General features: G+C 38.3%; 1 protein-coding gene across 1 annotated transcript; it reads right to left on the bottom strand.

Moving 5' to 3' along the window:
* Nucleotides 1–7444: 7444 nt before the first annotated feature.
* Nucleotides 7445–14765, bottom strand: il10 (interleukin 10). The gene is made up of 5 exons (XM_032549870.1): nt 9292–14765; nt 9107–9166; nt 8496–8657; nt 7911–7973; nt 7445–7799 (listed from the first exon to the last, which is right to left on the bottom strand). The coding sequence occupies exons 1-5, from the start codon at nt 9448–9450 to the stop codon at nt 7698–7700; spliced, it is 546 nt and encodes a 181-aa protein (XP_032405761.1). The 5' UTR covers nt 9451–14765; the 3' UTR covers nt 7445–7697.
* Nucleotides 14766–14790: the final 25 nt, after the last annotated feature.

Here is a 14790-nt window from a genome sequence, read left to right as displayed (position 1 = left end):
GTTTTGACACGGGGGTGAACAGACTCAACCCATGACAGAATTGTATCATTGCTGCTAGCGTGAGTGACTCCTGGAATATACACATTTACGCAGCAAAACTGCTCAGTAGCATTGACTCAACACCGGTTTGCCAACACTGGGCTGTTCAGAGCAAGTTTCCCGCCAGCGTGCAGGGCTGTTTCTCTGCAGGTACGGAGGCAACTGTGGCTTCCGAGCTTCCAGCTCTGAGTGTGATGAAACCGATAGTCATCTCTGGCTTGAACAGGTCTGCTGGGTAAAAGAAAAGATAAAGGGGGTAAATGGGCCTAGAGGGGAGTCCCTATGGTTGACATGTAGAGGCTGTAACCCCTTACTATAAACCCAACAAACCACAGGACACCCACCAGGTTGGTTTATGCAAAAAGGTGAGAGGCATTGCCTTGCTGCTGTTGAACCAGGTGAATGGTCTGGGGGAAGAAGCTAAAACTTGTAGCGAAAAAAAAACACAAAAATATATATTTTATTATTATTTATTATTGTTTGGAAACAGCAGTATGTCACTGTTGTGTGCTGAGTTTAAAGTGTGAGAGGAAATGCAGAGGATGGAGAATTCTCAGCTGAGACGGTGACATGCAGTTCTTGTTGCTTTGAAGTGGCGTGCCATCCTGCCAAACACACAAACACGTACACATCCTCTTTCTGAGTGACCCACGGCAGGCAGTCGAGCCTGCAGCAGCACGTCAGCTCAGCTGAGCAAACTTTAACCAAGTTTGTCAAACGGAACAGCGTGCCCTTATCACTTTGACGCATTTCACAACAAGTGCTTATCGTTCGCTTGTTTTGGAAATCTGTTGGGTCTTACTGTGAAGAGCTGTAACAGTAACAGTCACATCAGGTACACCTTTACGGACATGCTGTGGTTACTGCGGTTGCTTTGATTGTCTTTGCTGCTTCAGATGTTGCCGGGTTATTTTAAAAGCAGGCCTCCTTTATAGGAACTCTTCGCCATCTTGCTAGAACAGCAGTGAGGAAGATGTACAGGTGTATTTCAATAAATCACAATGTCATCAAAAAGTTACGATATGTCAGCAATGAAAATTTAAATAAAGTAAAAATCATATATATATATATATATATATATATATATATATATATATATATATATATATATATATACATACACTGCTCAAAAAAATAAAGGGAACACTTAAACAGGTGTTTAACACTTAAAGTGTTCCCTTTATTTTTTTGAGCAGTATATAATTACACACACTGACATATTAGTTTTTATTTCTATAGTCTTCAGGCTTATAATTTTAAGCTAATGAAACTCCTAATTTTTAATTTTCCAAAAATGTATTAAAAGTACTTTATTAATCCCAAAGAAAAAATGTATGTTTTTGTAACTCATTTATTTAAAGAGTTTTAGAAAGCACTGAAAGGTTTAAGAGCCAAACACAGGTGCTCCTCAAGGTTTAGTCTCGGGACCCTTTCTTTTTCTTTCAATTCGCAGTCATATTCAATAAATTAAAATGTGTCCCAGTGAAGCTCGTTTGCTAGATTAAAAGCACCTTTTGAAAATAAAAACATTTAAGTATAAAACATAATTTTTGTAAAGCCCATATTTAAAAAAAAACAAAACATTAGTTTAATCAGGAAACCATCATAATTAAAGAAAAATTACTTGTAACCACCAGTTTGTGTGAACTTAATTAATACAATGTGTTTTATGAAACAGATTGTCTTACTACATTATGCCTGTAGTAAGACCATATACCCATGCAAAATAAAAGCTTATCATCAAAATGGCACCTTAAAGTATGAAAAACAGAAAGGATTTAACTGACTCATCTGTTTCTGCAAAGCAATACTTCAGTGATAAATGGTTATAATGAAGTCGTAACACCTGCAGACTGTAACTTTATGGCAACACTAAGTTGGAGACCAAATCTACTCATGGCAAACTTTTACAACAAAAACTATAAAGGTAATTCTCTCACTCTCTCTCACACACATACTGTGCACAAAAGTAGTTTTCTTCACAGGATAACAATATTAGGAATGTTTTAAGTCTGAATAAAATAAGTCACATAAATGTTCGCTACAATTTCCCCCGATATTATTTAGTGAAGATGCATCTCTTATAATTTTAAATTGTTAATGTCATTTAATTTATTAATTTGACAGGGACAATGCACTCCAATATAGAACAGAACGAGTCTGTAACTGATGTGTTGCACAAAGAGTATACAGCTGCAGCTAACTCACAACTCCAGTCCCTGGTTTTGCATTTCTATACATTAAAATACATACAATTTATACATCAGAAAAAATACGTATGTATTCCTGCCTGTATATTTATGCAGACAGACTGGGACTCAAACCTAGAACCTTCTTGCTGCTGCAAGGCAGCAAGGCCAAACTGTTCAATGTACATCGATTTATGTACTTCGAAGCCTTGAAGAGGCCTTCTTCTCTGAGTTACTCGTATTCTTTGGAAGCCAGTAAAAAGCTTGTTTTTATCCGTCAGATATTGTCTTTCTCCCTAGTTTCCCAGACTAAATGGTAATTGGTCTGTTTGAACCAGCAACCCACCTATTACAGAACAAACCCCTTCCTCCTGCCACACAGATTTAACTTGAGATTAACTCAGCGATAATGACATTATGTGTCTCTTGGAGTTTTAACAGAGACCCTCCTTGCACTGCCTTATCTTTAAAGTAGTAGATTGTGTAGTAGATTTCTCTTTGAAACTAATCTAAACAGAGGAGCCTGAGGTATTTTCACCTTCGCTTTTCACAACTATACATTATGTGATAGGTATTTTGTTTACCTAATACCAAGAAAGAACCACATACAACGTTTATGAGTTTTCAACCAAGCTTCTGCAGAAGGAGAAAACATAGCAAACCGCTTCTCCAAGGTGTTTACCATGCGTTCTGATTCCCTGTAGCAGAGCCTGTCTTTTTATTAAGAAAGGAGAAAGAAGGGAGTCAGGAATGGAATGTGGAGGTAATAAATCAAGGGGGCCTATTCTGAAACAAGGAAGAACTACATTCTACACACAAGCAGTTTAAGGAGTATCCCAAAACCTTCAAGGTTTAGAGAAAAAGCAAGTTTTGACTTTCACACGGTTTAACAAATTCCTCCTCTCTGGAGTGTGAATACTAAACCTTTAAATGAAAAACAAACTGGTAACTACTTATGTAAGAATGATAACAAAACATAATTATTCTAACATTATGTGTTATTGAACATCCTTTGGGATGACAGGCTGACAGAGTTTAATTCTCTTCAGTGTTTTATTGAAGATTTCTTGTTGGTCCTTGAAAACCAAGCAACAAGCTGTAAAAATACCGAAACCTTCAAAAAGGGGATCCACATGCACGTTGTCACAGCCCGTCAACATCATGTCCATATTAAGAAAGTACCCAGAGTTCCACTGGTTGCACAATAGTGTGGTTGGCTTCTTCTGACTACTGACCACCGGAAGCACTGATCTGGTCTCGTTTTTCAGAGCCGATAAGTACTGTAGAAAGATACAGGAAAAACATCAGGAAGTGAATCTGCCGATGCCATTAAATACCCACCTTGCATCAGGCAAAGTGGGCTTTTACTCATAACCATTCGGCGAAGCTGTTCTTATGACACAATCAACTCTTTTCAGGTTCACTATAGATACTCCGGGCAACGGTTTGACTGCTTCTGACACATTTCATTATAAAAACTCTGCTTTTGCACATAGCGAGAGAGACAAGTATAGTAATCGTATCTTCGGGATCTCACATTTGACTCATGATATATTGGAAATTTGCCCACAAAATCATATCTCCAAAGCAATGAATCATAATGGATGTTACTGAGTGTTTTTTTTTTGTATGAGTTTGTTACATTTGCATATTTACTGCTTTTTGGAGGAAACAGAAATTGTGAATCTGAAAACAATGTCAAATCTCCCACGTAAGTAAGAGTTCAGTTGTAGATGTTATTGCATTCAGCCTTTGATGAGGTCCTTTTAAACTTGGGCTATCTTAAAAAGATAATGCAAGTAAAATTTTGCTTAAGGTGCATTGTTTACTTTTTTGTCCAATTATGATTACAAGAACAGACCCTTCCTCTCAAGGCGAGCAAGCAATTCAATTCTGAATTTACTCAACTATTTACACAGAACGCAAATTGGTCCAAATTCAATTCATAATTCATATTTTCTTTCCAATAATATACTTGCATTTGGATTCAAGTACACACAGTCCAGTATGATCTTAGTTATTTTACAGCATAATTGACAAGTCTTCATCATATAAAGCTAATTGGTAAAATATTGTCTATCTAATAAAGTCCAGTTGATTTTAATGTAATATTGACTTAGCAGCATTCCCTCATCTGTGAAGAGTGGGACAACAGAAGAAGAGAGTAAAAACTTCCCACTGCAGGTTTAAGGAGAACTCAAATGGAGCTTTGCATTGTTACTTTTGACACGTTAAGTGACACTCCCACACTGAAAGCGTCCGTCATGCCGAAACCTGCTGAAACATTGCTAATTTCTGGGAGTATTAGCCAAATGAAGTTATTTTCTCCAGAAGTCAATCTTTTGAGACATCAATCACCAATTTTCCATGAAAAATGGAGCCACATTAAAAACGAGAAAGAAGGTTTTGAAAAGACTCTTTAAGGACAGAAAACACAATTAGTCCTCAGTAACTAGTGGACACGCCTACTGGACAAAAGAGATAACCGGACTTTAACTTAAAATGATTCATGATTTATCTTTAAGGTATTTTTTATTGCATTTATTGTGCTTAGGATAAAGTCATGAATGCCAACTTATCTTCCTTTAATCTGGCACATTAGCCATACAAATTAGCATTTCTTTCCTAATGTACAATACTTAAAGAAAAATTCAAATACCCTGCTTTTTTGTTATTGATTACTAAATATAAACTGTCTGATATTTTTTAAGATTTGATCATAGCTAACTCCTGCCTTGCACAGCACATAAATAGAGCTAGTGTGACAGGCATTTCCCCAACAAGCTCTCTCTGGTTCTCCAAACTGCAATCATTCAGACTGACATTAGCACATATGTGTCTTGCGTTGGTTAAACATTGTGGACAAATAGCTGCAGGGGACATCCTATTTTTCAAAAGTAGAGAGACAACATTTTTGACAACCCTTGCACTGTTCTGTTAAGGACAGCAACAAAAAGTAGCATTACTGAAACCAAATATGTATTTGTTGTCCCTTTTTTAATGTACCAGATGCAGTGGACAGCAGCTAGGTGTTATAGCTAGTTAGAAATGTAGTTGTTTTTATCACTTGGCAACCATTTTGGTAATTGTTGTGGCTGTGTCACCTACTCTCTCTACCCACTTTGTCTAGTGCCTACCTCCAGCAATCATCAAGTGGAAGGTAGGGTCCAACGTACTCATTTAGAAAGATCAATTAACCAAACTGCATATTCTTGGACTGTGAGAAGAAGCCAGACTACCTGGAGAGAACCTACTCATGAATAACGAGAACATGCATATGTCATGCAGAAAGACCCTCGTCCGGGGAATTTGAACCGCAGACACTCTTGCTACAAGGCAACACTGCTAGCAACTGCTCCATTGTTCAAACTGCAATAAATAATATTCTGGAAAAGTTTGTAAAGGGGACAAGGTTGCAAAAAATAAAGCAACAAAGCAGTTTTTCTCTTCACTACCGTACATTTATGTACGTTCAACCCCTCTGAGTTGCCTTACTTTACAAGACAAGTTTATCCAATGAGACTGCTGTTTAAAAATAACTTATTTTTCTTCAGAAAGACAACAAAAGATGTTGTGTGTGAATGTCTTTTGGCTAAAGTAAAAAGAGATAGTATAATTCTTGCAGCATCTGCTAGATACTTACACACTATCATGCAACGGTGAATTGCAGGATCCAAATGCAAAGAGGAGGCAGGATGGTAAAACTAAATAGCTTACGTCAAAAAATAAACTTACAAAAACTGAAGTCCAAAGATAAATCCAAAATAATAAAACACAAGGAAACTGAAAGGAAGCAGGGTGGCGGCATGCAGGATGTTAACAGGAGGATCTGAGCGAGAAATATTTATGCTGAACGAGGAGCAGGTGGTTGAAACTGAAGTCCAGCTGAGATACTGGGACAAACGGCTGTTAGAATACACAAGGAATGTGGGAAACAAGTAAATAATCTAAATACTCAGAGGCAGATGTATCCCAAACCCAAACACACCAGTATCCTGACACTCTCCATCGCTTCACTTTTAACATCCAAGCCCAAAAAGGGAAAGCTGCCATTGGAGTTCAGATGTAACGGTTCCCTTTGCAGCACTGCAGTTTCACATGACCAGCTCTAGTTTTTCCCACCATGCTTTGGTGTCTGACTAGAGATTAACACTCATTCCAAAACAACCGTGTGTGGCCATATTGAATACGCACACAACTCGTTCAATTCTCACTTTGTGGTTGGGCGGTAATGAAGTGATAACTATTTTTCAAGAGTTTTTAAAATTATTATGTGTAGTAGAATCAACATTTGTTCGTATTATCAGCTGAAAAAGCTGTTGTTAACGTGGGTAAGAACAGAGTCCTGGTTTGGAGGACTGATGTTATGAATGATAGCTTTTTCATAAGTACTGTCATTGCTGGAATGATACTATTCAAATCTTCCCACACTAACTCAGCATATGACTGAAGAGGCGCCTCAGAGTAGTTTCAGCGCAAAGTCCTGAGTCAAGTATAGAGCGAGCCGAGTCATGAGCTTACAGACTCTTCTCTGATAGCGATACCGCTACGTAAAAATTTAAACAATTCTTCTGCAAGGTGCATGATGAGGCTAACAGCTACGCAGCTTCTTCTGTATAGCACTACTTATTCACAAAGCAATTTAAAGTTTACCGAAGATTTGAAGAATTTCATCAAGATATTTGCTTTCCATACAATAAAGGTAGATAAATTCAAACTTAAATTAAGTGGTATATTATTAATAATAATACAGTAAGTGTTAATTTTACTGTGCACAGAAATAAAAGAGTGCAAAGCTATTCTCACGTTTCAATACACAGTCGATTTATAACCCACAACACTTCTGCTCTACAAATGTGTGTGTGACTAAGCAGGATTCTTTCTGCATGCATGCGTTTTTTGTGCAAGTGTGCATATGCCATGAGGGTGAGGCTGGCTAGTTACAGTTACGGTAAATTGACACACAAGCTCGGTCTGCTGCTGGTAAGTGATGTATATGGGTCATGTTTGAGGTTAGAGGATCAGCATGTTCAGTTTACACATTAGTTCTGCATGTATTTAATCCGGAGGATGTGAAAACTTATGTTATTTCCTCATTACTCATTCCAACATGCAGTCACATGACAACAGTTTTATCAGCCTGGTAAATAACGTCAACCGAGAAACTTTTTTTTTTTTTAACAATCTTTATTTTTATGAAAAAGTAGGAAGTGCAATAAATATAAAATAAATATAAAATAATATGTTCTTGTATTTATTACAAAGAGTAATAAATAGTTTTTGTACTGTTAATATAATTATTCTATCTATGAGCATGACAGAACATGGTTCTTGAATACAAACTTGTCCTTGGGACAAACAGGAAAACAACCGTCTGTGAAGAACAGACAACACTTCAGCAGGTTTATAGTTACATTCATAGTTCTGGAATGTACAGTAACAATAATCTTCGTTAAAGTCAGCTGGTCTTCATTGAGGGTTTCTCTTCCGTTGAGATGCCAGGTACGTCTCAATGTAGTTGAACAACAGATCCAGCTCCCCCATGGCCTTAAACACACCTTTACTCTCCATCTGCAGGCAAATACACACCTTCATTATCACACACATTATCACAACCAATGCAGAAGGCAATTTTAGGTCTGTCACAATATGCAATAATGTAAGCACTATCCAAACACTCACCTCAGTATACGTTGAATTTAGGCTTCTGATATCAAATGGCTTCTTGCATTTGAAGACTTTTCTCTGAAAACAAGACAGAAAATATGTTAGAACTTGAGTTGGATGCCCGTCCTACACAACATTGAGAAAAGTTTCATAAGCAGTAACTATCCACAGCAAGAAAGCTAAAAAAGAAGAAACACTAATCCCCATCCCCCTTCCACTCTGTGTGCTTCTGCAATCACTGACTAATCGCTAAGATTGTGGACAAATCCTATGAGCCATGGCTGACCTCTTCCTCTCTCACAGCTGCAAAGTGCGTGGAGAAATTATTACATGTGCCGGTGGAAATTATTAAATGTGGTTTTTAACGGTCTGACATAAAGAGTTACATTCCAAAACGTTACAACAACAAACCTGCCAATATAGGGCAATTTTTGTAATGTAAACATGACACATATTGGCCACAGACGAGCTTCAAAATTTTAAAGCGGGGGCACGGCTTATTGTGGAAAACTTCCCCCCACAACCGCAGAAAAGTTTGCATTTTACAGTCCAACGCTCTGCAGCCATTGTAAGAGTAGATCACGTGTTTGAGCTACTTACACATCTGTGGACGTCTCTCTTCAGCTCATCAAAAATCTGCTGTATGGACTCCACGTGAGTTTTCAGACTGGTGTCTGAGGTCACGCTGGCCACCGCAGTCGGCAGAACCGTGCTCAGGTAAAACTCTAGGATGCTGTTCATGGCTTCACAGGCAAACTGGCTCTGCAGAGGGAAACAAAACAGAACCAGTCTGGTTATTGGATGGCAAGTGCAACATATGGAAAGCCACTTGTGCCAAACATGTTTTATAACCCATCTGGTAAAGAAAACAATATAGAAATAGATCTATATTGTGACAAAAGTGACAAAAAAAATGCTGCTTTCTGGTCTTGAAGTGCAATTGATGCCTTTTCCTGACTAGCAGGAAAAATAAACAACAGTCTATCTGGTCCTAAACAAGCATCGATTATGGTGCTGTGTAGCATTAAAAAAAAAAAAAAAAAAACCGGTCAAGCGGTTTAAAGCTTTCTTACCAGACAGGTTAAAAGTAGCTGTCACATTTAGCCCTAATGACTTGCCATTAGCAGCTGCTTCTGCTGCGTTATCGTGCGCTCTGGTGTGTTTCCTCATTAAAAATGTCATTAATCCTTTTCGTTTGAGTACGCGCTCACCTTAAAGGCGTCCTCGACGCTCTGGTCCAACAGTGCGTTGTCCAAGTCATCGTTTGATTCCTGGGGAAACAAAAACGTGTTGAGTCGAAAAGCGTTTGCCTGCAGAGGCGACTAAAGCGCAGCATCACGCGTCGATCTCCAGCGCACCAATGATGCTGTAGCGCACGGAAATGCTCGGTACTCACATAGAAACCTCTGATCCTCCTGTAGTCCTCCCTGAGCCTCTGCACCCTGACGGGGAACTCCTCCACGAAGCGGCAGCACTGGTCGTGGCACAGTGGACTGCACCATGCAGAGAAGACGGAAGACAGCAGGACCAAGACGGATAGGAGTTGAGGACTCATGCTGCTGGACAAGACGGAGAAACGCTGCAGGAAAGTGGACCCTCGGGGAAGTAAACGCACGGCCGGCTCAGTGGATTTCAGAGTGGACAGAAAAATGCTTCTTTGGAGGATGTTTCTTTAGAGCTGAGAAGTGCATGATTTGGGGTTCATTTCTGCTGTCATTATATAGGCTAAAGGGAGGAGACTTACCGGAAGGGTTAATGCTATAGGGGATTTTCTTCTTCTTCACTTCTTTGCAGTGATGGGCTCCTCCCATGAACTAACCTTTAACCGCAGGGATTTGATATGACATAATATGTTGCTACATAAAAAATATCCAAGAAACCCATTATTATTATTATTATTATTATTATTATTATTAATTGTAGTAGTATTGGTAACCTCTGTATAAGCTGAGATATTGACCCAATTTTATTTTTAAATGGCCTATTATTACTATTATTATTATTATTATTACACTTATTGGTGCAGCAAAAACTGTTTACAAGAACTAATATTACAACTTTTTGAATGGCCTGAATGCAGTAGATTACAGTTAATTATTTCTGAGCGTTTTCTTCTCAGTGCCAAATGAAACTGAACCCCCCAATATGGAAATAATATCGAGTCGTGGTTTGAGTACAGTGACGCTGTGGATTCTCTCTGTGTGTCAGATATACGTAAGAAAACTGACAGAGGGTGGGGGAGAGCGAAGACGACAGCTGTCTTGTTTTCTGTTTTTGTAATTCCACTGTCGAGGTTTATCTAGACTGATAAACCACAGAGAAGTAACAGGGTACAATCAGAATAAGATGGTGTAAGGGGTGTTTTCCCCTCAGTACTTTTTGGAATGTCCACTCATCCTCGGCTGTCATGTGTCTGTCTGTCCGGCTCGTGATTAGCATGGTTTTTCAAGAATTTTACCATTTGGCTGTAATGATAAACCATCCCCTCATATGAACTTTGCATGAAGGTCCTCACAATCTGCAGATGCGTTTTAGTATGATTTGTACTGTTAACCATGAATTGTGGTTTTATTAAGATAAAATGGTGTGCTCTTCAAGGAATTAGATAAACAGAAAGTTTTGGTTACACCCTGAACATTTGATGGCTGCAGAAAGTGATGCATGTCAGAACAGCCCGCAGCATAGGCAAACATGAAAATAAAAGAGAACAAATACATTAGTAATATACAGTATATGCACATTGGAAGAAAATTTGCATGTTCTTCGATTTCTACTGAACAGTGAAAGAACATAATCATCTTCTGTCTTAGTATTGTAAAATTGAGGGTGAAAAGTGAGAAGATAATCACATGAAGATGCCTTTTGGAACTGTGAGACTGGGAAGGAGGGTCACAACAACCAAAAAGATCCAGGAGGCTCATCAACGAGTACTCTGGACCAAAGCATATACATGTATTGGAATGGTCAAGTCGTAACCGCATCCTAAGGCTGACACAAGATTTCTTTGGAATCGCTGGTTTCTAAGTTTAGTTCTGACGAGAACAACAAACTGCGTCATAGGCTGCCTGCTCCAACTCTTACACAAAACAAAAGAACATAACAAAACTAAAGTTAATTCCTGCTATTTTGCAATCGTAGGTTCACTTAAATATTTACGTCACAGATTGGATTCATATAATATAATGGTGATAACAAAAATTAACTTAATGAATCTCCCACAGGATAAAATGTCAAAAGGGGAAGGTCTAAGGGGCGCAAACAATTTAACGACAATACCATAGAAGAAGAAATAAAGAGGAGGGTCTCCCAATCTTGAAGTTACACGGTTAAAACAATGACAGAGTTTTTAAAGGTGTTTCAGTTGGGTAGAGAACAGTGCAAATAACCAAAAATAAAAGACACTTTGTGTAATTATACCAAAAGAGAAATACTACCCGGTTACATAGTCAAAGTCCAGGCCTAAATTGATTGAGAGATTTTTGTTACAAATTAATTATTCAATACAAGTAGGTTTAGATGCAGCAAAAGATTAACTTTTTGTAAAATCATGTTATAAATGTTTGATGGTAATGTGAGAAATTGTAAAAAATATGTATGGCCTTTATGAAAGACATTGTACACAATAGCTTACTTAGTACATAAGTACTTGGAGTCTTTAAAAAACATTTTGTCCTTAGTGAAATAGTATCAAAATAGTATTTACTTGTACCTAAATTTTTAAGAAAAGTTGTTGTTAATCACAAAAGCATCCGAACACTGCGTTTGTTTTCATGAAGGCTTTCTGTGGGAGACAGCAGCCAAAACAGAAACTGTTCAGTTTCATGTTGTTGCGAATCGACGGAAAACCGATGCTACTGATAAAAGTAAAATTAAAATGTGGAAAACAATAGCTTCAGCAGATTTAAATTCAGGTCAAAGCAAATGTTATTCAGATAAAAAAAAAATGGACTTTTTAAATTTGTGTCAATAATTTAATTAGTCTTAATATGACATGGCAAAAAGGAACTGTAAGAAAAAGAAGCTGATGAAGCTGTTCATATTGCATCATTTCATAAAAATGGAATCTTTTCAAATATGTTCAATTTCCTTATTGCAAAAGATAAGATTAGAAGTGAGATTTTATTCAATATTCAACATTTCCCCCCATCTTTCGTGACTGTCGAGCATTTAACACGTATAAATTCCCGCCAATGTGAGTTTTCTAAACTGGGATGTTTTAAGAATGAAAGAAGCAACTGTTGACAGCTGACTGACGTGCACACCCACACACACACACACACACCAAATGACCAGATGAACCAAAGTGGGCTGTAACCACCTAATTCAGTGAGTGAGCTTTTAGTCATCTACTTCGCGGAAATGCCCGTCACCAGAATTTTTCATGTTGATGAGTTCGAGATATAACTGTTTAATAATAGACCCCGACCCTTACGTAATGAGGCACTTCTTTGGTTTCCTTGTTTCAGATCAGTTGTAAAAGTGGTTTAGTAAGATCTACAGGGTGCCAAGCTGAATCAGTCCAATCTTACCAGACGTCTGACAGTTTGTCATCTGTGCAGCGTTTCTGCTCAGGTGCTGATGTGGCATCTCATTGTTTGACCCCTTACCTTCAAAGCGGTTTCTAATGGAGTCACAACAGTGCCAAGAATCTGTCGTCAGCACTTTTGAGCATATTACCTGAAACCAGCCGATATCACACTCAGCCCACCACTTTGTGCCGTTATCACCAGTGGCAGAAAATGTGCGGAGGCTTTACAGCAAACAGCTGACAGCTCTCTGCTTTAGGTCTCCTCGGTGAGATTACTTTTGATCTGCAGAACCGAGTTGCACGATGTTCTGCAGCTGTGCCTTTACATTTCCTCAGCCACCAACATCGTGTTCTCTGCGCTTGTGCACATCTTTCTCCCGCAAAGTCTATTTGCAAATGTCATCTTTAGAGGAAATCGATTTGCCTTTTACCTACAGAGTCACCGCATTCGTCTTTCACTTTCACACTGTCCATTGAACTGTTTCGGTGATTTGTTTATGTTGAGTGTTTGGTGGCGCAGAACACAAGCAGAGACTGCAACGATTGTGTAAGCATGTGTAGTAGTTTTTTCTAGTTTCTGTTGCCAAATCTTCAAAGAAAAGAGGGAACTCTCAGAAATGCATTTCTGCGGGGCCATTACAGTTGGGTGACTCGGAACGCTGACCATTTGCTCTCTGACAGCCACACATTCGTGCGTGTGGCAACACACGTTGTGACCACACGCTTTGTAATTCTGGTCGATGTGTGACCTTTCACAGTATTGTGCAGAACACAAAAAAAAAAGCAGCTTTGATAAGAGTTTCATGTGTGTGAACAATCATTTGGACTTCCGATGAAATCCTTAGTCACGTCGACTTCCTCTCTGTTCCATCATTATGATTAATATGAGCTGTTGATTCATTAATGTTAATACCCACAAAACTTGATTTTTTAATTTGGAAATCTCTCCAGAATAATCTGCTAAAACCCCTTTAGAGATCTTATCATCTTTGCAGAAATGAACCATAAACGCAGTGTTAACCTAAAGCAACACTCTGCTGAGTAAGCATATGTGGAGTAGAAAGATGGAACTTTGAAAATTTCCTCTGACCATAACTTTCACTTGACCCCGGTGAAATCAGTAGTGCAGTTTTAAATTATTGTAGCCAGTTCCGATTCTTTTGTTGCTTAATGCAAGTCAAATGCTTTGCTGAGTTTTCCGTGCTAATTTTAGAGTTGGTGCATTTCAGTTCAATGCGTAAGCAAATTCATGCATAGGCCTAACTGCATAAAACGGTGTTAACCACAGTTAAGTAAGCACTGTTCGTTGAGACAGCTCAAATTTTCCCAAGGTTTTTAATCAGTGAAAGTAAAAAAAGAGCACAGTTTCTAAATGCAAATCAAACAATGAGTCACACTTTTTTTTTTGGTTGATATGTATTTTAACAGGGCAATAATTGATCCCCACTGATAGCACTTGCTGCAAAGTGAAGGTCACGTTTGGCAAAAACGACACAAATGTGAGGCCTAATGTTTGCAGCTTCACCCTTAGGTGATGTGGTTGGAAAGTTGGAGCTTTTTGTTTACAGTCTCCTCTTCTGCAAAACCCAGTTTTTGTCCAAAAAACAAAAACAAGCATCCTGTTTACTTAGCAACCCTTTACTGGCTCCTAAACCATACATTTTGATTATTGTTAGAGGAGCTAATGCTTTCCTGTGCTATTTCTATATCCATACTACTGGAGGACCTACTATAAATTTTTCTTGCTCTGCTGACTTTACTCCCTGTTATTTCACTTATAAGTGAAATTATTGCTCTTGTTGACTTTGGAGTCTCTCTCTCTTTATTTTCTCTAATGGAGGACAGTTTTGGCTAAACTGTGTCTGTCTCCTGGAGATACTCAATGAGGGAGCTATTCCCACCATTAGGCCTGTGAACACTCTCTTTTACTCAAATCTCAGGGAAACTTCTCCCAACCCAGTTGTTGTGTACCTATCTTGATAAAGTCACTAAAAGAGCGGTTGCTGTGGAACCTGGTAAACAGTTAAAATCAGCAAATAATTGAGGTCCACCATAAAAATGCTTCTAAATATTTTGACAGTTCAAGACACTACGTATATTCAGTCTGCTTTAATACTGTGGAAATCATTTTGACACTAATGCAGAAGATAAACATTCACAGTCTCTCTTATCTGTGCTCTTGAGGTACAGCCAATCAGTGCCAAGGAAAGTGAGTGACGCTCCTAGATTGCTTTGCAAGCAGCAACTTATAATGTGTGAAGCAGCATTGCACTGCAAAAACACAAAATCTTGCAAAGTATTTTTGATCTGGTTTCTGGTGTAAATATCTGAGTACATTTGAAATAAGTCAAAACTAGTAAGTTCAGT

Source organism: Xiphophorus hellerii, chromosome 20 (genome assembly GCF_003331165.1).
Source record: "Xiphophorus hellerii strain 12219 chromosome 20, Xiphophorus_hellerii-4.1, whole genome shotgun sequence".
In the NCBI taxonomy this organism is placed as follows: domain Eukaryota; kingdom Metazoa; phylum Chordata; class Actinopteri; order Cyprinodontiformes; family Poeciliidae; genus Xiphophorus; species Xiphophorus hellerii.
This window is presented reverse-complemented; position numbering and strand designations above follow the sequence as displayed.

Bases quoted from the DNA above. Each gene is read 5' to 3' on its own strand.
- il10 (XM_032549870.1), bottom strand. From the start codon at position 9,450: ATGAGTCCTCAACTCCTATCCGTCTTGGTCCTGCTGTCTTCCGTCTTC. The intron at 7,974-8,495 runs GTAAGTAGCTCA...TCTTGTTTTCAG, and splicing joins AGAGAGACGTCCACAGATGT to AGAAAAGTCTTCAAATGCAA. The intron at 7,800-7,910 runs GTGAGTGTTTGG...ATTTGCCTGCAG, and splicing joins TAAATTCAACGTATACTGAG to ATGGAGAGTAAAGGTGTGTT.